General features: G+C 39.3%; 1 protein-coding gene across 1 annotated transcript; it reads left to right on the forward strand.

Annotated features, from left to right (window-relative positions):
- Positions 1–23,357: 23,357 nt before the first annotated feature.
- LOC133795128 (uncharacterized) lies at positions 23,358–24,779 on the forward strand. Its single transcript, XM_062232576.1, has one exon. The coding sequence runs from the start codon at positions 23,358–23,360 to the stop codon at positions 24,777–24,779; it is 1,422 nt and encodes a 473-aa protein (XP_062088560.1).
- Positions 24,780–26,366: the final 1,587 nt, after the last annotated feature.

The following is a 26,366-nucleotide window of genomic DNA, read 5'->3' on the forward strand; positions in this document are numbered from 1 at the left end:
CAGTATACAAAGCATGTCCTAATCACATGTTTCTTATGCATCATACGCAATATATCCACAAATCCAACATGCACCAATAACAGCCGTGCATGTCACGTTTAGTAGTCAACCAACATGCATCAAGAACAGCCATGCATGTCATGCATAATAATCAACCGACATGTATCAATAATAGCCATGCATGTCACAAATACACAGGGTGCAGTTTTCTTACCTCCGGTTCGAGTAGAAGTTAAAACAAGAACGACCTTTGAGAACGATCGATCCTTAATCCTTTGACGGTCACCTAGCCATAACCAAAACGATCTCCAATTAATGAAAATTACCAAAGATAGGGTCTTAACCCAAACCCCACTCTCGGGACCTCGAAACATGCCCTCACAGTGAGTAGATTCGACCCCGGGCCTTAAGGATTGAAACCCCAAGCCAAAAGCCCTTAAAAACACCCAAAACAGGGTTCTAAAGGAACAGGGAGCGCTACAGCACTGCCCTTCTAGCGCCCCAGCGCTCAAGACAGAGTCACAAACCGCCCAAATGAGCCCTGTGTAGCGCTATAGCGCCCTCTAATGGGCGCTGTAGCGCTACCCCCAGACAGCACCATCCCTGAAACTTCCTTCTTCGACTTTCTCAATTCTAACTCGATTCTAATGCTTCCAAATCCCATTTTTGGTGCCAAATGAACCCAAAAACCATCCCCACATGTCCTAGGGACCACAACCCCAAGAACCCTAGCCAAAACTCCAACCAATTCCTAAGTTTCCAACTCAAAAACCAGCTGAAACTTAACATAGAAAACAGAGCAAAACCAAGAGTTCTAATGGCTAGAAACTCACCTTAATCTCAACAACACACCCTCTTCAATGGTGGAGCACAACCCTAGCTTGGCGAAGCTTGGCTCCTTGGCTTAATTCCTCAAACTGAGCTTGAAAATCCAAAGAGAAAAGAGGAAGAAAATCTATCGGGAGAGAAGGAAAAGAAGCTCTGTTTTTGTTACTCTTCTATAGCCTTAATGGCTGATATATATCTCTTAGGGTAAAAAGACCTAAATACCCTTAGGTATAAAATAAAACCTTAGCAGCCACCAAGGGCAAAACCGTCCTTTCGCACCTATTTCATTAATCACAAATAACACCCTCCAATTCCCGCTATTCCCAATATTCTCAAACACCAATAAGCCATATCCCATTACCCTTTACTTCCCGGTAATGCTCTAACCATTAAATTCACCCCGAGACTCACCCCGAGCCCCGGACTTAAACCCGTTATGACTAGACCGAACACTTACATCTCATGATCGTCTCATGTCGATAGCTCGAACCAATCCACCTTATAATGTGGCTATATTAATTAATCACAATCATGCACCCAAAATATACAATTACGCCCACAGTGGCCAAATTACCAAAATACCCTCACAATAATAAATTCTCCCATACGCATGCACTCACCGTCATATAATAATATAATCCACGTAAATATGCATATATTCATGAAATACTATAATAAATCAATTATGGCCCTCCCAGCCTCCTAATCAAGGTCCTAAACCTTATTAGGAAATTTAGGGCATTACATGAACCGTCCTTGAAGACATTGAAACCCCTCCTCTGCAAGGACTACAAAGAAAACCCAAAAACTTATAGAAAATAAATTAAAAAACACCTATATATATTTTTATATATATATTACCTAATATAGAGAGAATGAGGTCTGACCAAGGGTTTATTGGGAGGTGACGACGATAGCAACGGGAGCTGCAAGGGAAAAAATCAAGGTTGGGTTGCGACGGCTTCGAGAGGCTGAATGCAACGACTTCGTGAGGATGGCCTTTAGGTGGATTAGAAGCATGAACAACCCTATTAATTAATAATTAGTAAAGAGAGAAGCATACCTAGCAAAGGATAATGGCAATCCACCGAGAAGAAGCCCAGCACCAAGTTCGAACAGCCTTCTCGACCGCCCCATGACCGAGATCAAAAGTTTCAGGATCAGGATCACCATTGTTATTAGAAGAAGAAGAGGAAGACGGTAACCTAACTGGGTATAGCTTGAGGGATGGTCAGAAGTGTTTAGAGGTTTGGAAGTAAAAAAGTAGAGGCAAATAAAAAAGTAAAAAGTAGAGACGCGGGCTACAAAATTTTGTTGCCGCCAATTTTCTTTCCCACATATTATTTTATTATTTGATGTATTATAATACTTTTTCAATACTATTATATTTATATGTTATAGAAAGGGGTATTTGGTGTAGTGCAACTTTATTGCATAGGACTGCAAGAAATTAGCCACGTGGTTGTCATTGGATTGTATAATTAATGGCATGTAGAGAAGGAATCCTAGTCCAAGTTTGTAATAACTCCATATATGTGAGGGTAAGTTAGAGTCAGAACAACTCCTGCGTAAAAGAGTGCTATTTTGGCGCCATTTTGTAAGCTACTCCATCAATTAAGCACCTTGTTCCAGCTGAAATTATGGGTATGTCAGTCTCTCTACAGTCCTTTCCCCGAAAATAAGGAATTACTATTTTTTTAGCTTCACGTTTCCTATTTGCACTGGTCTATTTTCTTTCAAGATTTGTGTGTTAGTATAAGCTTGTATTCGTTTCACACAAGAATAAGGTTATTAAAATTATGTAGCTAAACTTGCCTAACAAGTTAATTCCTAATTGTTTGATATTTAAATGGCCACCCCTAACCTAGTTTTCTTTATGTTCCATAACTCCGTCTATTAATCACATCCTGAATTTTTTTTTTGCCACCCATTATGAATAAGATAAGACGGTAAAATATCATTAGTTAATGTTGTCAGTTTTGAGCTCTTTCTCATATACCACTCTAATTTATTAAATTATTATGAATTACTTTAATGCTTGTATGTAATTTTTTAATTATATGTATTGAAGTAACCCCTGTTAATGGACAAGTATTTTAAAAAATCACAGTGTGCATGCACTAATTAAAAGACCTCTTTCTCCAAATTTGTTGTTTATATTTTGTTCTTTATAATTATTAATTTGAACGTGTTTTCCAACAAATGATTCAAGCTTCCCCAACCCTTTTATTCAACTGATTCCAAAATCTTAAGACTCACTTTCCCATATTTGAAGGAGTTGAAGTGGAAGGTGGAATTATATCAGTTACTGTACCAGTTAAGCTTGACAAAATTTTGATGGGACTATAATAATATCCAGTTTAGATGGTATGTTGATGGCACTATAATAATGTGTATAGAATGTACATAAGTGAAAAATGTCAAGTTGTGAAGTTCGTCTTCAAGTTTTGGTCTTCTAAAGAATACATAGAAAATTACTTAAATTTCTTCAAAATTTAGGGAATTCTTAGCCATATGATCAACAGGTCTTCTAGAGTATACATAGACAATTACTGAAATTCAAAAGTTGTGAAATACTCATCCACATAGTCATGTAGGAATGAATTGTCTGTATGCTCAGTTTCCAGGTGTGTTTTTAGTACACCTTTCTTTTTTGGCATGTAATTTCTTAAATCATTCAACAACCAGACTATTTCAATGATCACGACAAAATAATATTAACAAAATCTATCATCATAATTCATAAAATACAACGTCGATTGGTGCTACTACATTGATGAACAATTTAGTAGACACCTTTCATTGGACAGTTGATAGTCCAACCCCACCTAAATAAACCTGACCTATAGAAAGGTGAACCTCCAATCCATGTACTACATATTATGTGGTTGCAATGAACAAAACTGGATTGATAGAATAATATAGAGTGCTTCATAATAGTACTTGTATATTATATTACCAGACAATGGTAAGATTTTAGTAACCTAAGCTAGGTTTCTTGGATTAGTTAGGTGATGCGCATATGGTCTTGTCTCCTTATTGGTTTAGTTAATCAATATTGATGACCTCATTTGGCTCTTCGCTATCTGTGGCTTGATCAAAGATCTCTCCAGCAAGAGTTTTCATTCCATCAAGAATAATACCAGACTGATCCAGTAGCTGACGAATCTTAAAGTTAACTGTTCGAGCATCGAGAGCAAGACAGCGAAGCCTTTCTGTCTTAGTTGACACATTCCGCCTTATGAATTTTAGTGTCAAATTTTCAGCTTGTTCTCTAAGGAAAATTTTGCATTTCCCCTTACTATTTGATATTCTTGGACATCTCCCCTGGGTGGACTTGCTACCTCCAGATGAGGTGGGTGAGTTATTTTCCTTTTTCCCAAAGGATTGAGATTCAGGTAAATGTGGTTCTCCCTTAACCATGGAAGAGGAATGTGTTATGGGTGATGGGGAGATGTGGATACTCTTATATGGGGGGTGCAGGGTTGGATACACATTAGGGGGAAAACCATCTCCTGACAGATTAGACATTTTTGGATGTGTACAAGGATGTTTTGTGTACTAAAGGAAGATTTTGAGTGGATGTGGGAACTGTGTGATGTTGGATTCCGCTACTATCCCTATTTATAATTGTTTTAGAAACATTTAATCCACTTGTTGCCTTAGAAGTCGTTATTACCTATACAAATGCAATTGGTAAGCCCAATTTCCATTACACACGTGTTGTTTAATATGTGAGAACATATTTTTAAGGACTTGTATCATCAGCAACAATCCTTCCATTGAATTTAGTTAACAATTTCAGAGTTCTGACTATTCCGTAACAATTTTCAGTCAATTTCATTATGAATTGTGATTAAACTGACACAAAAAAGTTAGATTTCATTGAGGGAGACACATTCTATTTTTTGTCATAACTAGAGAATGTTATATAGCTAACTATGACTATGAAAAACTCTCGGCAAATGAACAGGTATGTTGCCGCCAAAAAAGTTCCTGTTAAATAACACATTAATCAATGACTTCATATGTAAAGTATAATATAGAAGAATTCTTAAATATGGTCAGCTTGATTTAATATGTTGTTTCTCCTGCAATAATTAACAACTAACATTTTCAACTATCTACTTTATTGAAACGTATGGATGTCTGTTGTCCGGTTTAAACTTTAATGTTCTCCTATTTACATAAACATCATCATTTAAATACCTTGCTCTTGACAGTTTATACAAACAATAACTTTGTTTTGAATAAACTACCATCCAAGATCCACCACAGTCTGATATGGCCTTGTTTTATCCATTTAATACTGTAATAGGTAAGCGTATATATTATTTCTGGAAGGTAGATTTACCAACCAAGCTAAAAATCATTAATTGAAATTAATAATGACACCAAATGTCTTTATAAAATAGGAAATACTTATGCTGGGGACTCTCGAAGATTAAGCACGGTTTCTCTCAACAAAGACATATTTTAAAATTTCTTTTCCTCAAAAAACTATTTCTGCCAAATATGAAGATATGATAGTGTTGTAAGTGGTCGAGAGGAAGAGGATATGGAATCTATTTTGCAGCAAGTGAGTGGAGTAGTCAATGCAATATATCCAAGGTTATACTCCAAAGGTTCAAATTATAGAGGCCAGTCATTATTAGGGAAAAAAGTTACTTTAGAAAACAGTTTAATGAACTGATTAATGTGTTTACGCTATGTATTTCAAATATCCCCTCCCCAATGTGCCTTAAATGTCCTACCTAAGTTCCTTAATTACGCTTATTATGATATTAAAAGGTATTGTTTATATTTTCATGACTTTGTACCCTGTCGTTTAAAGTTTTCTTTCTTCCCCATGAATTTTATCAACCATGTTCTTGTCCTTATCTTCTTATGGTCTTTCTAAGAATATAATATTGTCTTTCTAATTTTCAGGGAAGGGATATTATTATTTTTCTATAGGAAGTAGGTGTTAGTAAGGTGACCCTAATGGCTCAGCCGAAATATAGTGTTCATCCATCAATTCAAATTACAATCCAATTAGAAAAATAAAACACATGAAATAGTTGTTTATTTGTCCCTATAATGATGGTTCATAGATCAGTGAAATCATTTCTCAGAACCATGCTTGGTCATAGGCCTATCCCTATCGCTATATTCATTGAAACAACCAATGTGTGGTGTCGTGTGTAATGCCCCAAATTTCCTAATAAGGTTTAGGACCTTGATTAGGAGGCCGGGAGGGCCATAATTGATTTATTATGATATTTAATGATTATATGCATGTTTATGTGAATTATCTTATTATATGATGGTAAATGCATGCATATGGGTTCATTTAATTATAAGGGCATTTTGGTAATTTGGCCCGTTGAGGGCGTAATTGTGTATTTTCGTGCATGTGGGTGAATTATAAATAATACCATATTATATGTGGATCGGTTCGAGCCATTCGGCATGAGACGATCATGGAATGAAAGTTTTCGGTCTAGTCATAACGGGATTAAGTTCGGGGCTCGGAGTGAGTCTCGGGGTAATTTGGTGATTAGAACGTTGCCAGGAATTAGAGGGTAACAGGATATAAATTATTGGTGTTTGAGAATATCAAGAATAACGGGAATTGGAGGGTGTTAATTATAATTAACGAGATAGGCAGGAAAGGCGGTTTTGCCCTTGGTGGCTGTTAAGGGTTTTAATTTGACCTAGGGCAAAAATGGTCTTTTCACCCCTAAGATATATATCAGCCCTTTGAGTTTAGAAGGCTGTGGAATTATAAGAAAACAGAGCATCATCCTCATCTCTTTCTCTTCTTCCTGTACATGTTCTTCCCTCCTTCTTCCTTTCAATTTTTGAGAGCCAATTTGAGGTAGCAAGCTAAGGGAGCAAGGCTTGAGGGATTAGGACCTTGGTTCAATCATTGAAGGGGATCTAAATCAAGTTTGAGGTAAGAAATTCAGCCATGAAAACCTTGTTATACCCTGTTTTTTTCTAATAAGTTTTCAGTTGAGGATTTTGATGTGTTAGTTGGGAAGTAATGGAAGTTCTTGAGTTTGGTTGCTTGGGTTTTGATGAGGGTGTGATGTAGATGAGGTTTGGGGGTTGAATTTGATGTTTTGATGATGTTTGGGATTGATTTGGATGCTTGGTTTTCAAAGGGGATCGCAGGGGAGAAGACCAGAATTTTCTCTAGTTTGCTGATGGCGCCTCAGCGCTGGGCAGGGCAGATTCTGGGGTTCTCTGACTTTGTGGCAGCGCCCCAGTGCTAGTGAATTTTATAGCAACCTATTTTTAGGGCTCGGGATGACTTTTAAGGCTCGGGGGTTGGTTCCTTTACCTCGTTTGGGTAGATTGAGTGTCCCGAGAGTGCAGGATGGATTCCAGGAGTGTGGTTTTGGATTATAAATCTTTTTATGATTTATTTTATTGATGGGATTCTATATTTGGTTATGAATATGTGACCGCTAAAGGATCAAAGGATTGATCATTCTCAAGGGTTGTTCTTTTACTAGTTCTTGCTCGAACCTGAGGTAAGAAAACTACACCCTATGTATATGTGACATGCATGGTTATTCTTGATGCATGTTGGATGTCTAAATGTGATGCATGTAATGCACGAGAAACATGTGATTAGGGCATGCTATGAATATTGAGTATTGAGATTGTTCAGATCTTGAGCCTTTGTGTTTATGCATGATCTTAATTGTGCTAGTAATTATTGAGTAAGCATGTTGAATGCCCTGTATTTGGATATTTGACATATGATATATGTTTGGTGGCATTTTTTACTTGTATATGGTACTGACTAGTCAGGGATACTGATCTGAGAGTCAGAAATGGCATAAGCGTCCTGAACGCAGGGCCAAATGAAGATTAGATCTAATCGATATCAGTGTTGAATGACTCTAGGAGCATTAACGCTGGACCGACCCTAAGGTCGATGAATCCTATAAGCGCTTGTCTAGTCTAAGACTAGTTACTAGAGCCAGGGCCTAAGGCCTAGGTGACTGCTTGTCACATGGCTAGGGAACAGAGTTCCATGGTTATGACTCTATAGTCATGAGGAAGGTTATGTTGGTGACTAGTCAACATGCACCTATCCTGTTTAAGCTAGTGAAAGGCTCACTTATCTATAAAGCCTTGGTGACCCTATCATCACATGGCTATTGGGAATAAACCCACCTTAGTGACTATTACAACTGTCACTCTTCTATTTAGGGCTAAAAGCCCTGAATGATTATTATGATCATTGGTTGATGTATTATACTCAACAATACGTGAATCCATTTGCCTGCTTGAATATGGCTATATCTACTAGGCGTGTGCCTTATGATTTGATGACATGTTATTACTGTTCATGAGCATATTAAGTTTTCTTGCTGGGCTTCGGCTCACGGGTGCTATGTGGTGCAGGTAAAGGCAAAAGAAAGCTTGAACATCCTTGAGTTGGAGAGCTTAGGTGATGATGTGTACATATGCAGCTGCTTGACCACCACGACCAAGGTTTGAAGGGGAACTAGGGTTAAACCCTGTTTTGCCACCTAGATCGGCTGGTTGTAAATATTTCTTGTAATAGACCTTTAAATTATATTTTTGGGGTCCCAATGTATATAATAAATGTTCTAATGAAACATTACATCTTAACCAAAAATTTTAATCCCTAAATCGCTAATCATACTTAGATACACGATTTTGGCCAAATAACTCGATTAGCGAGTTTAGCACTGTTTACAAGGCACACTGTAACGGTCCCTGGAGTTGGGGCGTTACAACTTTGGTATTAGAGCGAGCCAAGGTTTATGGTTCCTGAAGACAAGCTGGGCATGTACTCCCGTCACTGAAGATAGCTTCACTCAGGGAATGGTAACTATTTCTGTAGTTAAGTGCTTAACTGCTTAAATAGAATGTAAATGCTTTACCTGCACATTGTATTAGGGAGCATGAGATTCTGATAGAGCCTGGCTCTTGACTAAATGATTATATGCTCAGTGAATATATATATATATATGAATATGATCATATGATTACCTGCTCCATGAATATATAATTGTGATATCTGCATGCTGGAGTTGGAGGCATGGTTTGAATATTGGAAGAGCAGGGATTATGATTGATGTATGAATGTTATGGGCATGTTTTTAGCACTGTAAGTGGTTTGAGATTGTGGTGTGGTAAGATTGATCCCGTGGGGAAAACTCTTGATATGCTCATCATGTTTAATGGGTCAAGTTATTGACTGCAGATTCAATCAGCAGGTTTATATCCAAGGCAGATTATGAGGCCTGGTGGTGGTTATACAGAGGCTGGGAGTTATAGCCCGGGTATTAGTTTTTCATCTGCTCCTTTGAATTTTCAGCAGATAATCACAGATTTTCAATCAAGGTTGCAGAGGCATGAGGAAGAGATTAGGAGTTTGAAGCAACAATGGAATCTGTTGGGGAGCACCTCTTCCTTTGTTGTGCCAGGAGTGGTGTAATTCCCCGAATTTCCCCGATGTGTTTAACGGCATGAATAGTAGGCCGGGAGGGCCATACTTGCTTAATTGTGTTATTAATTGATAAAATGCATGTATATGTTGATTATATTATAATATGATGTGAAATGCATGCATGTGGGTCCATATTTCTAATTACAGGGGTGTGATGGTAATTTGGCCCGTTGAGGGTAAATTGTTTATTTGGATGCATGTTGGTGATATATTTTGAGACCACATTATGATGTGGGTTTGTTCGAGCCATTTGGCATGAGACGATCATGGTGTGTTAAATATCGGTTTGGTCATAACGGGCTTAAGCTCGGGGCGAGGGGTGAGTCTCGGGGTGTTTTAATGATTAGAGTGTTACCAGGCATTAAAGGGTAACATGATGTGAATTATTGGTGTTTGAGAATATTGGGATTAGCGGGAATTGGGAAGCGTTAATTATGATTAACGGTGTAAGTGGAAAGTACCAATTTTACCCTTGAAATGGTTTTAGAGGCTTTTGATGACTTAGGGGTATTTTGGTCATTTGGGGTTTGGATATATGTGAAGTTTGGATGGCTGTAGAAACAGAACAAAAACAAAGTAAGAACTTTCTCCTTCCCGTACATCCATTTCTCTTTTTCCTTCTTTGGTGTTCTTGAGCTTAAAGGGTGGAATCAAGCTAGGAGATCAAGGGGCTGAGGTTTTAGGCTTGGTTCAGCTATTGGAGAGGATTTAATTCCAGGTTTGAGGTGAGTTTATCCATTGAGTTTCTGGTTATACCCTGTTTTCGTTTTAAGTTTTCAGCTTTTGATTTCTTGATGGAAGTGTGGATTTGAGGAGGTTTTAATTGATGTTTAGGTTGGGTTATGATGAGGGGAAGTTATGGGTGATGTTTAGGGGTTTAAATGGGTGTTTGGAGGAGGTTTTGAGTTGGTTTGAAGGGCTGGTTTGAGAGGAAAAATACAGGGGAAAAATTGAGTTCGCGTGCTGTCGTGTTGCTGGTCTGGGCTGGGCGCCGCAGTGCGGCTGTGGAGCGCCGCGACCCTTGGCATCTGGCAGGGGAGACCCTCTCTGTTTGAGGGGGCGCCGCGGCGCAGTTGAGGAGGGTCGCGGCCCTTAGGGAATTTTTGGCCAAAATGGGGTTTCTAGCATGGGGATTCAAGCCTAAGGCCTCGGGGTTGAACCTACTACCTAGTTGAGTAGTGTTTGATTTCCCGGAGGTTAGGTTTTGGTTTGGGAGCATTTTATTATTCATTTTATTGATGGAATCCCATAATTGGTTATGACCAGGTAACCGTTAAAGGACCAAAAGGTTGATCGTTCTCAGGGTTGTTCTTTTATTCATTCTAGCTCGAACCAGAGGTAAGAAAACTGCACCCCAAGTGTGACATGCATGGGTATTCATGAGGCATGTTGGTTGTGTAAATATGGACTTGGATTGAATATAGAATGTTTAGCATATGTTGCTCACTTGTGCATGGTACTGACTCATTAGTCAGATTTGGCAAAGGTGATAGTATCAGTTGTGAAGCTGTGGCTTATTAGTCAGGTTCGGTAGTGGTACTAGGCACTGGTCACGTTGAGCTGACTCATTAGTCAGGACGGCCTTTGCGTGTTAATGCAAGCCAACAAAGATTAGATCTAATCAACTATCAGCATTGAATGACTCAAAGAGCATTAATGCCAAGTCGACCCCGAGGGTCGATGAATGAAATAAGCGCTTGGAGGCTAGTGGCTTACCTAGCAGCCACTCTCCCACTTGAAACAGTGACATGCTTGTCAGTCACTCAGTATGGTTTACCAGAACCTGTTGAAGGCTAGTGGCTTACCTAGCAGCCACTCTTCCATTTGAATTAGTGACTTGCTTGTCAGTCACTCAGTATGGTCTATCAGGACCTCGTGTGATGTTCACTCATTTGTTTGAAAGCTTTATGCTCAGTGTGATTATAATGATAATCATTTGATAATGTTATTGAATAGTACTATGTTTTCTTGTTGGGCTTTGGCACATGGGTGCTATGTGGTGCAGGTAAAGGGAAAGAAAAGCTCACCTAGCCTTGAGTGGAGAGCTGAAGTGGTGATGTGTACATATGCGGCCGCTTGACCACCACGACCAAGGAGTTCTCAGAGGAACTAGGGGATTTACCCAATTTTTGTCGCTTAGGTCGACGGGATTGTAAATTTGAAACAGTGGTGACCATTTTGTACTGAGAACAACTTGTAAACGTTTTGTTTAGCTCTGCAGAGCAGTTTGTAATGAAAATCTCCATTTCCTTTTTATTGGTTTTATACCTTAACCTGTTAATTATACTTAGAGCACGTTTTGACCAAAGGACTCGGGTAGCGAGTCAAATTTCCGGTCCACCGTTCACCATAACTGTTCTGGGGTAGCCAGGGTGTTACAAGTCGCACCAGCTGTTGTTTAAAGTCGATACGCAAGTGCACGCAATCGTGACAAGTAATAATGAGTAAATAAGATCGTTCCCACGAGGACTGTATACTAAGTACCAAAACTTAGTTCCTATTTCTATTTGGCTTACGACAAATAAGTCTCAAGAATTAACTAAAATTGCAAAACCAAATTCTAAAATTAACTTCAATAACTGAAAATAAATAACGTTAAGAAAATTCAATGGATTAAAAACTAGGGCATAAAATTTCATCAACCATCCTCTTTAATTCTTCTTAACACAAATCTTACTATTCAATTTCTCTCTTGTGATAGCAGGTCAACAATAATAACTTATATTCATACTAGGATATATAAGTCTCAATCTTATGCAATTTTTCTACATCTCTGTGATTAATAAACATAAAATAGGCATTATGATTAACAACCCTAAAACTACACAGATCACACAGGTACTCTCGTCCTAATATGAAATCTATGTTTATTCAATTACAGCATATTCAATTCTCACTTTTCAGATTTCGAATCAAAATCATATATTTCATGTTAATGGTGATCAATCAGTCACAAGCATTAGAATCAAATTGAATAAATCACAAGATAAAATTGAAATCATAAAACTTGCATTAATTTAAAATAAAGGTTCAGGAGAATCCATTAACACCCTAGAAAGATAGTTTAGTTCATGATTAAATCCATAATAACCATAGAAGAAATAAAAGACATCCAAAATACACAAATTCAAAGTAGAAAAGAAGAAAAACTGTGATGTATTCTTCAATTCTGCTTTGCGATCCTCTCCAATGTGCCTTCAGTCGTCTCCTAGGGTTAATCTTCTTTCTAAAAACGTCATTAAGAAAGCTTTTATAATCCCTAATTAATTATGTGCGAAATGACAAAATTGCCCTTGAAAAATGCCCTAACTTTGGCTTCCGTACGGACAAGCGCCGCGGCGCTGATGAATAGAGCCGCGGCTCAAGTGCAATTCGCGATCCAAATTTCCTCTCTGACTTCGAGTAGCACCACGGCCCCAATTGATAGAGCCGCGGCTCAAATTGCCTTTCAATTGCTGCCTTCTCTGTAACTCTCAGGGTCGCGGCGCTAGTGCATAGAGCTGCGGCTCAAATTGCAAATTTCTACCAAATCTTCAATTTGACCCCCGATTTCACTAACTTCCATTCCTTAGCCCGTTTAACACCTTCTCTTCAAGAATTAAGCAATTTTCCTTCAATTTCAAACTTTTTCCTTCATAACCACACTTAATCCTGAACACACAATAAAAACCGGCATAATATCGCACAAAACCAAATAAAAGATTAAAATTGCCTCTTAAAACATGTCCTAAAACCATACCAAAACTAGTCCTAACACCAACTTTGGCTCAGCCTAGGGTTGAGAGCAGGTGGGAGTTTCTTTGTGGAAGATTCTAGGAGTATTACCCTCCAGTCTTCAAGGGAGGCCTAGATCCATTCAGAGCTAAGCAATGGATGGGCATGATTAGTTCCATTCTTGATAGTATGGGGCTGGTAAGTCACGATAGGGTGGCTTGTGCGACATTTGTTTTGCGGGATGATGCCCGGACGTGGTGGGAGGTAGTATCCCATACTCGAGACACAATTGTGATGGATTGGAAAGAATTCAGGCAGCTGTTTAATGAAAAATATTATTGTGATGCAGCTAAGACTGCTAAGATGAACGAGTTTCTGAATCTCGTTCAGGGTAATGCAACAGTAACCGAGTATGTTAGCAGATTTAATGGGTTGGCCAAGTTTTCTTTAGACATGGTACCCACAGATGTAGCTCGAAAGGAAAAGTTTGTCCAGGGATTGAATCCTGGAATAGCTCAGGGCATTAGAGTCGCTCCAGTGTATGAAATCTCTACCTATGCTCAGGTGGTAGAGAAGGCTCTTGCTGTTGAGAGCATAAAAGATGAGAAGAAGAGTGCTAGGGAGCATGGAGCTCGGATAACGATACCTCCACTTATTGGAGTACGTAAGAAGGAAAAGCTAGAAGACTTACCCAGAATGCGCTCAATGGCAGGAGAAGTGATTGCTTATGCAGCATGTTGGTTAAAGGATCTAACCAGAACTAGAGTAGAGTTTCTGGTGGGCCAGGTGGCCAGTTTTATGTTGGAGATTATCATTTCAAAAAGGATTAAAAAGGACAGATGACTAAGTGAACTACAGATAAGAAATATTGAGTGGAAAGTCTTAGCTGGATTAGCTAAGAGTTATGCAATGTCAGATATGAATTTATTGTAGTATAAGGTTGGATTTGGGATTGGCGTTGGCTAGAGTTAGTAAAAGAATTCGCCGATCGCCCGGCAGCTTTCAGTGCCCCTCAGCAAATCGTGGATCGGCCAGCTATCGAGATGGGTTTCTGCCCCAAGCTGGGGCAGGACACGGCCCCGTTCGCTGCAGATCTGCTGGATCAAGTGGGGAACACCATGTCTAATCTCCAATTGAAGTGATATGCCACCATCACCAACCCGGACATGTTGTTCATTTCCCAAGCTCTCTACCACCAAGCCACCACTGTAAGTTTTCTTGGCATCTTCTCTTTCTCCTTTTCCTTGTTCAGTAAGGACTCTTCTAACTTTGCTTTGTTCCATGATGCTGTTAGGAAAGTATGTATTTTTCCTCAATGGAAATAATAATAAATTACAACTCTATGCAATATATTACAAATAAATAATGATTGATTAAAAAGAGTTACAACTCTATAACTGAAAATTGCAAATAAACAAAGAAAATGAAGAAGATGATGAAGGAGAAGAGAATACTAAAATACAACTCTAAGCAAAAGGTTACAAATAAAGTAAAGTATTTGAAACAAAAGAAAAGAAAAGATTACAACTCTTGAACAAGAAATACAAGTAAATAGAGAAGAACAATATGAAGATGAAAATCAATAGAATGAAAGAAAGGAACAAGAAACAAAAGATAAACAACTCTCACTCACACTACCAAAGTGAAGAGTGTTGGAGATCACCAACTTGAACAAGGTTTGAAACCTTTGTCCAAAAACTTATTTCCCCCTAACTCAAGCACTAAGGGATCTCTCACAGATTATAGGAAATGCTTTATGGAATTATCAAGCCTCAAGGTGTTTCTAGCCAAGTGCTCTAATGGATAGAAATCCTGTGTCTTACAAGTGAGTTATAGGCTCCTATTTATAGAGTTTAGAGACACCCTTTGAATTTCAAATTCCACCAACCCTCATGGCTATTACCAATGTTTAATTGAATTAATATGGAATTAAAAATGAGGTTTGGGAGTTATTTGAGTTTTTTGAGCCGTTCAACAAATATTGAAAAAACTGAAAAATTTGTCAGTTTTTGGCCTGTGGCCGCGGCCACCAACATTCAGTGGCTGCGACCACCAACCAATTTCAGCACTTAAAAATGTGCTACTTTTCCAAACGGTTCCAAACCCTCCCAAATGATTTTGTAACTCCCAAAACACATTATTGGGGTTAAAATCATATCTCTAACAACCATTTCACATATGGCTTTATGAAATTCATCTCAATATTGTGTAACAACAAATTTACACAATAAAGGGTAATATTTGGAAGTTACAAATTTGTAACACCAAACATGTTACATTATTTGGATATATCTCATATATCTAAATATTGTAACTCTCTATTATATGTTACAATATGTGACACTCTTTGTCACATTTATTTAATCTAAAACATTATATTATAATATAATATAATATTACATTATATTATAAAATAATATAACAGATGCTCTATTATCCCATCGGAATGCCGACCTGGTGGGCGAGGCAGGCATGGAGATGGAGACGCTCTAGCTGGAGCTGGAGGCGGCCGTGAATCAAAGAGAAGCCGCCAAGGAGGCCTTGGCCAGGGAGACAGCCCAGGCCAAGGAGTCCCTGGCCAAAACTGTTGCTCAGGCCAAAGCAGACCGCGCGGAGTTCGACCGGGTCACTTTCCGGCTTGAAGAGGCTATGTCTCGAAAAGAAGCCGAGGCTGGTGAGAAGATATCCCTTATGAAGGCGGAGCTTCTCAGAGTAAAGGCCACACAGGAGGCGGTCGTGACTCAGTCCATCCAGGACCGGGAGAGGGTCAAAGGCTTGAAGGCCCGGATCCATGAGCTGGACGGCTTGCTTCACAAGGAGGTGAAGGCGCATGAGGAGACCCGCCGCAAAAAGGAGCAGGTGGAGGATTTGGTGGGCGTCACCTTCGAAGAGGCCATCTACATGGCTTGGCTCCGAGACAAGAACATGAACCTCCTGGTTTATCCTGATCCTGATTCAAAGAGAGCCAAATTTGAGGCCAAGGAGAAGGCTGACGCGGAGCCCCTGGATGATGAGGAGGTGGACGGAGACGTCCCGGGGCTACCAAGACCTGGCGAAGCCTAGGCCTAGATCTTCATATTTTTTTCCTTATTTTGTAACAATATTTTTACGGATGCGTATGCGTCTCAGACAATTTTTGGTGTTTTATCCACTTTATTTTTTGCCTATTGCTCTCTCGTTTTCACCCGCCAATCTTTCACTAAGTGTTTCACCACCGTGCATGAACGAGCTGAGTGTTTGGCCCCGGTTCCAACGGCCTGGACTAGATTACTCCTGACTTTAATTTATCAATTCACTTTAATCCTGTTATTAAGGATCCAACGGCCTGGGCCATTAGGGAGTTGATAATCATCGTTGAATCTACTGGTCCAGTCCCCAACTTCGAAAACCTGACGGCCCAGGCCATCGGGGCTTTTCGATTAACTTATTTTGAAATCTAGATGTTGAACCCCAAAGAGGGTGTTTTAATAATTATACTCGCAAGTGCACGAATCGTTTCGGAATATAATGTTCATGTAAGTACGAGGTCGAACCCATGGGAGTTGACTAACATCAAAAGAAACTATTTCAAACAAAGCAAGAAGATTCTAACCTAGTTCCAAATATTTGATGAGATTTTGCTTTAGAAAAATAAAAGACAAGTAATAAAAAGATTAATGATTAAATAGAAAAATGGTGTTCAAATGAGATATGTAAAATAAGATTATTAAGATATTAGAATCCACAAAATGTAAGTTCAATAATATTTATAAGTATATTGATTCCCAAGTTTAGATATAGTTGAAATAAATCACACTATATTTTTTTCAAAATACATTTTCTATTCAAGCACAAGTTACTTTTTAAAAAATGTAGGATTTTTCTTCACTTATATAAGATATAATTTCTAAGCATTAGTTGTGTTACAACCTAATGAAACTACAAAAAATCAAAGAGATTATGTTTAGGCAAAATATGATACTTATGCTCTAAGAATTAGATGTGAACAATTTAATGAAAAACATTTAATCAAAGAATATCATATTTTTGCATAATGAAGAACTAAGTGTAATATGCTTTAACAATCAATAATAGATGAAAAATGCATATCTTTGATAGAAAAATCCATAAACAATGTTGCACAAATGGGAAATCAACATACAATAAAAAATACTATCTAGTTACATTTTGCTTCATCATCATCTTAATAATCTTGAAAAAGATTAGAAGCTCATAACTAGATTGAAATAAAAATTACAAAATAACATACTTGATGTTGCGAAAATTATAGCAATTAAAATACGCAAGTATACGTAGCCGCACAAGTAATATAATGTAAAGTGAGATCGTCTCCACAGGGATTTTAAACTAAATTATTGTAAAATCAACTAAAAACAATTCAAAAAGACAATAACCAATTCAAGGGAATAATGGGTAAATGAATCTGGAATTAAAAGTATATATGCAGAATTAATTAAACTAAAATAATGGAACCAAGAGAAATCAATTCTGTGAGGAAATTCTATGTGAACACGTGATCTGGGTGGTTAATCCCCCTATAATTTCTTTCCAGTTGTTATAGCATAAGTTCAGCAATGGCTCAGCAATTACATCCAGAGTTAACAGATTTCAAAAACGCCCAGTAAGTCTTTTCCAAAACCCACTGTATAATGCTTACAACCCTCTCAACACACTCCTGTATTAAACCAGATTGCAAATAATCTATTAAGCATCAAATCTTGTGTTATACAAGATTTTGAACCTAAGTTTGAACCTAAGACTAGACTTGGGGTGTACCACCCCCTATGCAAGAAAATACATTGGCCTTCTTTCTCATGATCTAGTCAGTTTTAGAAATAAAAATAGCAAGAGAATTGAGCTGTATCAACTTCATTATTGTGGGTTAAGAGTGAAATCTTGGGTGAGAGCTTGAGAGAGAAATAAAAGTCCTTGATAAATTGAGGTGGTTAGGTTGTAAGCTAGTAGAAATATTATCTTTTACCCTACCCTAACCTAAGCCCCACATTATAAGCCTATTAAAGTCCTTTTGATCGAGGGGATAAGACTAGACTACATTAGTGGAGAGGAGTGCACTAATCCAACTTATGGGAGCAATAGTTAATTTTGAGGATCAAGGGGCAGTTGTTAGAGGAATTAAAGGTGTAGGTGGGAAGCATTTGTACATACTATTGGCTAGGTGACTTTAGGGAGGTATTAATGATATCCTTAGCATTGAAAATGAGAAATGCAGCATATAAAGTCAGGGCATATTCACTACCATCATTTCAATCCATTCCACGTTTCTAAGAGCAATTATTTTCACTAAGCCGTATTGGATTATTTAGATATCTCTTTCATGTGCAAGTTGTGTCTATTTTTATGTTTTAGTTGTGTGTGTTTTTATTTCTGTTTTCATCATTACTCGAGGACGAGCAATAGGTCAAGTTTGGGGTGTTGATAACTCTAGGATTTAGAGTTATTCTTATAATCTTTGAACTTGCTTTTCAAATTAAAAAGAGTAATGAGTCATTGTTTATTGTAAATTTGTTAGTTTTAGTGTATTATTCTCGGTAGTGAGTCCATGTAGGAATTAGTTATATATTGTAATATTTTTCAGTGTTTTTATGTAAATTACTGTGTTGTGTTCATCAGGAAAGGAACCTTAAGAAAATATATGAAAGGGAAAATGCTGGAAGCAAGGGGAAAACAAATTCTGAAAGGGGCGTGTTGCTACTTCAATGCTGCAAGATCAACACACAGCAATTCAAGGGATCAGACAGGTGACGGGGCAAGAGGCCAGCTGGACTTAATGAGTGATATCAGCGCCTATGTGGCGAGAATTTTAAAAAACTTAAGTCAGCTGGGTGATGTGGCACGTGGAGGACAAGGTGGGAATTGACTTTCCTATTAGGGTAAAGCAAAGTACCCTAAAAAGGAGGGGGGCAGCCGCAACATAGGGGAGACCCATATTTTTCTAAAAAAAGAAATATCACCATTTTTGAGAAAAAACAAGTACAGGGAGAAAAGCTGAAGAAAACTGAGAGAAAATACAAAAAGGAAAGAGGACCACGGCTAACGCCAAGGAGGATTTCAGCTCATCAACTCATTCTACTCTTTATTTCTTCCTTTTAATTGTGTATTATATTTTCTCTCCATCTAATTTGTGAACAAACTCCATGGATTTGCTAATGGCTACTAGTTTTGTATTTCTATTATTAAACATGAACTAATCCTTAGAGGTTTGGGTGGTTATGAACCCTACAATATTAATTAATGTTTTGATGCATGATTAAAGTAATTGTATCCTTGTTCAATTAAGTGTGACTATTGCTATTGATTGTTATTTACTGGCCATAATTAACAATTACTGAGCTAAATCTAAGTTTGGAAAAACTTAAGCTAGCTGAACCCATTTAATTGATGCAAGAAACTTGCCTATTTGTAGGTAAATTTTAGTGGTGAAATAGGGATATTTTGCTGCCTTGTATAACACAAGATTTGATGCTTAATAGACTGTTTGCAATCTGGTTTAATACATGAGTGTGTTGAGAGGGTTGTAAGCATTATACAGTGGGTTTTGGAAAAGACTTACTGGGCGTTTTTGAAATCTGTTAACTCTGGATGTAATTGCTGAGACATTGCTGAACTTATGCTATAACAACTGGAAAGAAATTATAGGGGGATTAACCACCCAGATCACGTGTTCACATAGAATTTCCTCACAGACTTGATTTCTCTTGGTTCCATTATTTTAGTTTAATTAATTCTGCATGTATACTTTTAATTCCATATTCATTTACCCATTATTCCCTTGAATTGGTTATTGTCTTTTTGAATTGTTTTTAGTTGATTTTACAATAATTTAGTTTAAAATCCCTGTGGAGATGATCTCACTTTACATTATATTACTTGTGTGGCTACGTATACTTGCATATTTTAATTGTTATAATTTTCGCAACAAGTTTTTGGCGCCGTTGCCGGGGATTTAAAATTAAATTCTGTTTTATCAACTAATTTGCAATTTATTTCTGTTGTTTTTAAATCTGTTTGTTCTGGCTGTATACTTTCAGGTTCTCTAGTGTATGAACAAACAAGAAGACTTTGAACTTGCTCCTATTGACCCCGAGATCGAACGTACTTTTAGAAAGAGGAGAAAGGCTCAAAAGGCTAACAGCCGAGGTACTATGGCTGAGCATGTTGATGAAGAGGGGGATGGCCAGCAAGTTACTAATCCCATTGTTTTGGCGGATGACAGATCCAGAGCAATACGGGAATACGCTGCCCCCATGTTTAATGAGCTAAATCCAGGCATTGTGAGGCCAGAAATACAAGCACCTCAATTCGAGCTCAAGCCAGTGATGTTTCAAATGCCCCAAACCGTGGGGCAGTTCAGCGGGATGCCAACGGAGGATCCTCATCTCCACCTCCGTTCATTCTTGGAGGTGAGCGATTCCTTTAAGCTTCAAGGAGTGAGTGAAGAAGCATTAAGGTTGAAGCTATTTCCATTCTCGTTAAGAGACCGAGCTAGATCATGTCTCAACACTTTTCCTCCTGATTCCGTCACAAATTGGAATGATCTTGCTGAAAAGGTTCTGCGCAAATATTTCCCTCCCACCAGAAATGCAAAATTTCGAAGTGAAATCATGTCATTCCAGTAGCTTGAAGATGAATCAACCAGTGATGCATGGAAGAGATTTAAGGAGCTTTTGCGGAAGTGTCCACACCACGGCATCCCGCACTGTATACAGATGGAGACCTTCTATAATGGCCTCAATGCAGCTTCTAGAATGGTGTTAGATGCCTCGGCAAATGGTGCTACCTTGTCCAAGTCTTATAATGAAGCATTCGAAATTTTGGAGAGAATTGCAAGCAAAAATTATCAATGATATCCTAGCAGTTCAACAAGCATAAACAACACATAAAATCCAGGCAGCATACACAAATGGAGTGAGCGGAAAAAAATCATCATCGAGCAGACACTAAGCCAGATTAAATCATCAAATCTCTCAAACACACATTTAACAAACACACAAAAACAGAACCACAAAAACAGTTATTGGACAACTAGATAACGAACAACTAGCAGAACACAACATATATACAAAACACAGTGCAGAAACAATAAAATAGATTCAGGGAAAGGAAACCCCCTTCTACTCGGAGTCCTCATCAGGGACGTCCGCATTTGGAACCGAGGAAGCGGTCCACGGGTTGAGGATTTGCTGGGGGAACTGAGGGAATTGGGGAACCACTCGGGGTGTTAATTTCTTCAGCGTGCGCTCCAGGATCACGTCACGATGTTGTTCATACGACCACAAAGACTGCAGTCGGCCACACATTTCCTCCTGCCTCCGATGCATTTGTTGCTGCATCTGCTCGAACTGAGTGAAGCGTTCCAGGAGGGGATCACTGCTAGAGGTAGAGGCGGAGGCAGGATAGGTCTTAGGAGCTTGGGCAGGTCCGAAAATAATGGGACCTTTGGTATGCAACAGCCCCTCTTCGGGCCACACAGGGACGCCTGCATCCCTGCAGATGGCTGTGACAGTTGAAGGCAGAAATAACTTCCCCTTTCCGCGATGGGCGCACTCAAAGATTTCCTGGGCCAATACCATGCCAACATCCACAGGGAGCCCTTTCTTCAGACAAAACAGCATCCAAGCGCGGTCGCGGTTGACTGTGGAATCATGAGAAGTGGGGCACAAGGAAGTTTGGACAAAACTGTATAAGCATTTCAATTCATGGTCAAGATCGGTGCGACGAAAATGAAGATTGCCATGGATGTCCAAATCCCATTCCGACTCAGGTTTGGCCAAGTCAGGCATGATATCTTGTAGGAGGTCATCGGTGACTTGGCCTCGATAGGCAGTGAAGGAACACTCAACCGCATCCAGCAAAAAGTAGTTATTTATCACCTCGGCAGAAAAGGGGACTTCCACCCCACGTACAATGATCTCGGCAGGCCACTCATGTGCAAGAAAATTGGCGTAGAATTCTTTGACTAGCTCCATAACTACGAGTTCGGGTGGCTGGCAAAAAACTTCCCAATGCCGGCCACGAATAATATCTGCCACCCAATCGGGCAGCTCAAAAAGTTTCGTATTTTTATCCATGAGGCCCCTTTCCATATAGAAATCACGGTTGGAGATGGTGGTGCGGTATTTGGCCTCTGCCGTGTCACAGTAGAACTTGGGCACTTCGGCAAAGGGCTTTCGTGGAGCTTTGTACGCACACTTCTTGACCCTCGGCATTGTTGTAGACTAGGAGTGAAAATTTCTGGAGGTTGGGTTGCGGGGTTGTTGTGGTTTCTGGGTTTTGGGTTTCGGCGTGAGCGGGTGCTGCGTGCGGTGTGAAGGGTTCGACGGCTTGTAGTGGTAGGGTTTTGATGGTGGCGGGCTGACAGAAAGGGAAGGCAAATAAAGGAGAATGGGGCCTAGCTGATTTGTTATTGGGGCCCAGTAAAAAAAAATTGTGCTGAAATGGGGCCCCATGATGTATACTGGCCCGCCTGTTGGGCCCACAAAGGGAGAATAATAAAAGGGCCCAGTGGTCTGTCTGAGCAAATGGGAGTGGACCTAATGATTAATTTTTTTTTTTTTTTTTACAGTAAAGAGATATATATGTATATACAGCAAGAGAAATATGAATGTTTTTATGTGAGCTCATTCCCACACACCCCAAACTGAAATCCCAACATTGTCCCCAATGTGGCTGTACAAATAAAACTAGGAATTGCTCACCACACTGTGCTAATTATTTCCTCACTTCCCGACCCAACAGTACTTGATTTGTCCTTGATAAATTGCAGCAATTAGGTTCGGGTAATGAAGGATGAAAATTTTGGGTATGGGGGTATATGAAACAGTGATGGGTGTTAAGAAAAATTAGGCAATTCAGCTCAAATGGGGGTGACTATTGACAATCATATTTCTCGGGTTAGCTTGAAAGGCTCAATCGTCCAAAAATGGCCTAGATCATTTCTAAAGGATAAGACTAGCTAGGATTTCGCCTCAAGGGGTGCACTAACCAATTCTAGAAGCGTAAAATTTCACAAACAGCAGTTATTCGAACAATTCAAAACATTGTGGAATAACAAAAGTACATCACTATTGACTAGTGCCTAAAAGGAAACATCAATGATATCCTAGCAGTTCAACAAGCATAAACAACACATAAAATCCAGGTAGCATCCGAATCTATCTTGGGGGGGGGGGGGGGGGCAAGGAGCAAGTTCCAGCAACGCACCAGCACAAGGGAAGCAAGCTTATCCACCAGGTTTTCTCAGCAGCCAAGGGCTCCACAACCGCAACACCCTCAAGGCTCTCAATCCAATTCTTTGGAAAGTCTAATGAGGGACTATATGGCAAAGAATGATGCAGTGATACAAAGTCAGGCAACATCGCTTCGTAATCTTGAAATGCAGCTGGGGCAATTAGCCAATGATCTGAAAAATAGGCCTCAAGGTTCTTTGCCTAGTGACACAGAAAATCCGAGAAGGGATGGGAAGGAACATTGCAAAGCCATTAATTTACGAAGTGGAAAAATTCTGGAAAATGCTGAGGACAAAACAAAGGGCAGTAGGGAGCCCACTTCAATCCAAATAGAAGGAGAATCTAGTAAAAAACCAGTAAGTGAAGCTACTGAAACTGGCCCAGTTGATACAGCATCAGGTCAGCAATCTGTTCCAGTAAAGTCTATACCAAAACCGCCCCCACCATTTCCTCAGCGGTTTCGAAAACAACAGCAAGATGGGCAATTCAGGAAATTTCTAGATGTTTTAAAACAGCTCCACATCAATATTCCCTTAGTTGAAGCATTGGAACAAATGCCAAACTATGTCAAGTTTTTAAAAGATATTTTGACGAAAAAAAGAAGGCTGGGAGAGTTTGAGACTGTTGCTCTTACAGAAGGTTGCATCGCCATGTTGAAGAGTAAAATCCCTCTGAAATTGAAGGATCCTGGTAGTTTTACAATCCCTTGTTCTATTGGGGGACGAGATGTTGGAAGGGCATTGTGTGATTTGGGCGCGAGCATTAATCTCATGCCGATGTCGATTTTTAAGAAACTTGGTATAGGTGAAGCAAGGCCTACAACTGTGACATTGCAGCTGGCAGTTAGATCTATGGCCCATCCAGAAGGGAAAATTGAGGATGTTTTAGTGCAGGTAGACAAATTTATATTCCCAGCTGACTTTATTATTCTGGATTATGAAGCTGATAGAGAAGTACCAATTATTTTGGGGCGGCCGTTTCTTGCTACAGGGCGAACATTAATTGATGTACAGAATGGCGAACTCACTATGAGGGTAAATGATCAGCAAGTTACATTCAGTGTATTCAAGGCTATGAAATTTCCTGATGAAATTGAAGAATGTTCTAGTGTGGATGTGATTGAGACGCTTGTGGCTGAGAAGTTCAGTAAGGAAGTTGATATGGCTGAGTTGGGAGTTCAGATTTTTGAAGATTCTGAAGACTCTAGCAGTGAAGAAGAACCTCAAGTTACTTGGGTAGACTCATGTAAACCAGCCAGAAAATTCAGTAAATATTTTGAAGCATTAAATCTGCCTGAAGGACATTTTAAGCCACCAAAACCGTCCATTCAAGAACCACCTCAATTAGAATTAAAGTCGCTGCCCAGCCACCTAAAATATGCTTATTTGGGGGATAATGACACACTTCCAGTAATTATTTCTTCCTGTTTAGAGGCTGATGCTGAGGGGTCTTTGCTGGAGTTATTAAGACGACATAAGAAGGCAATTGACTGGACTATGGCCGATATATAAGGAATTAGCCCAGCTTTGTGCATGCATAAAATCTTGTTGGAATCTGGCTGTAGCAACTCTGTGGAGCAGCAAAGGAGGTTAAATCCAGTGATGAAAGATGTAGTCCGAAAAGAAGTGATCAAGTGGCTAGACTATGGTATTATTTATCCGATTTCTGATAGTTCGTGGGTCAGCCCAGTACAGTGTGTTCCAAAAAAAGGAGGGGTTACAGTGGTGACAAATGATAACAATGAATTGATTCCTACTCGCACAGTGACTGGATGGAGGGTATGCATGGATTACAGGAAATTAAATAAAGCTACAAGGAAGGACCATTTCCCGTTGCCGTTCATTGATCAAATGTTGGACCGCTTGGCTGGGAAAGAATTTTTCTGCTTTCTTGACGGTTATTCTGCCTATAATCAGATCTCTATAGCCCTAGAAGACCAAGAGAAAACCACGTTCACCTGCCCCTATGGGACGTTCGCTTTTAGACGGATGCCTTTCGGTTTGTGCAACGCACCAGCCACCTTTCAAAGGTGCATGATGGCAATCTTCTCGGACATGGCAGAAAATATTTTGGAGATTTTTATGGACGATTTTTCAGTCTATGGCGATTCTTTTGAAGGCTGTTTGGCGAATTTAGAGAAGGTTCTAACAAGATGTGAAGAGACTCACTTAGTACTAAATTGGGAAAAGTGCCATTTTATGGTACAAGAGGGTATCGTGTTGGGCCACAAAGTTTCTAGAAAGGGGATCGAAGTAGACAAGGCAAAGCTGGAAGTCATTGAGAAGTTACCAGCCCCTGCTACAGTGAAAGGAATAAGGAGTTTTCTTGGACACACTGGTTTTTACAGGCGCTTCATTAAAGACTTTTCTAAAGTGTCTAAACCTTTGTGTACCTTGCTGGAACAAAACCGCACATTTGACTTTACTGCTGAGTGTCAAGAAGCATTTTTAAAGTTAAAAACAGCTCTCATAACAGCCCCAGTAATTGTAGCACCCAACTGGTCTTTGCCCTTTGAACTCATGTGCGACGCCAGCGATTTTGCTATTGGAGCAATCCTTGGACAGCGGAGAGGAAAAATCTTTCATTCCATCTATTACGCAAGTAAAACACTAGTTGATGCTCAGATAAATTACTCCACCACCGAGAAAGAGCTGCTGGCTGTGGTCTTCGCTTTTGAGAAATTCAGATCTTATCTAGTGGGTACAAAGGTTATTGTTTACACTGACCATTCAGCAATCAAATACTTAATAGCCAAGAAGGAGTCTAAACCAAGGCTAATCCGCTGGGTCTTGCTGCTGCAAGAATTTGATCTGGAAATACGCGATAGGAAAGGTACTGAAAACCAGGTGGCAGATCACTTGTCAAGGCTGGAAACCAGCAATCACAGCAGCATCACCAGTGAGGCAGAAACACAGATTCAGGACTCTTTTCCAGATGAGCAGCTGCTAGTTTTGGACCAGGAACATGTCCCATGGTACACAGATGTGGTAAATTACTTAGTCAGTGGAGTACAGCCACCTAATTTTAACAAACAGCAACTGAAAAAGTTCCTCCACGACACCAGATTTTATTTTTGGGATGAACCATACTTGTACAAA

Source organism: Humulus lupulus, chromosome 8, assembly GCF_963169125.1.
Source record: "Humulus lupulus chromosome 8, drHumLupu1.1, whole genome shotgun sequence".
Lineage (NCBI taxonomy): Eukaryota > Viridiplantae > Streptophyta > Magnoliopsida > Rosales > Cannabaceae > Humulus > Humulus lupulus.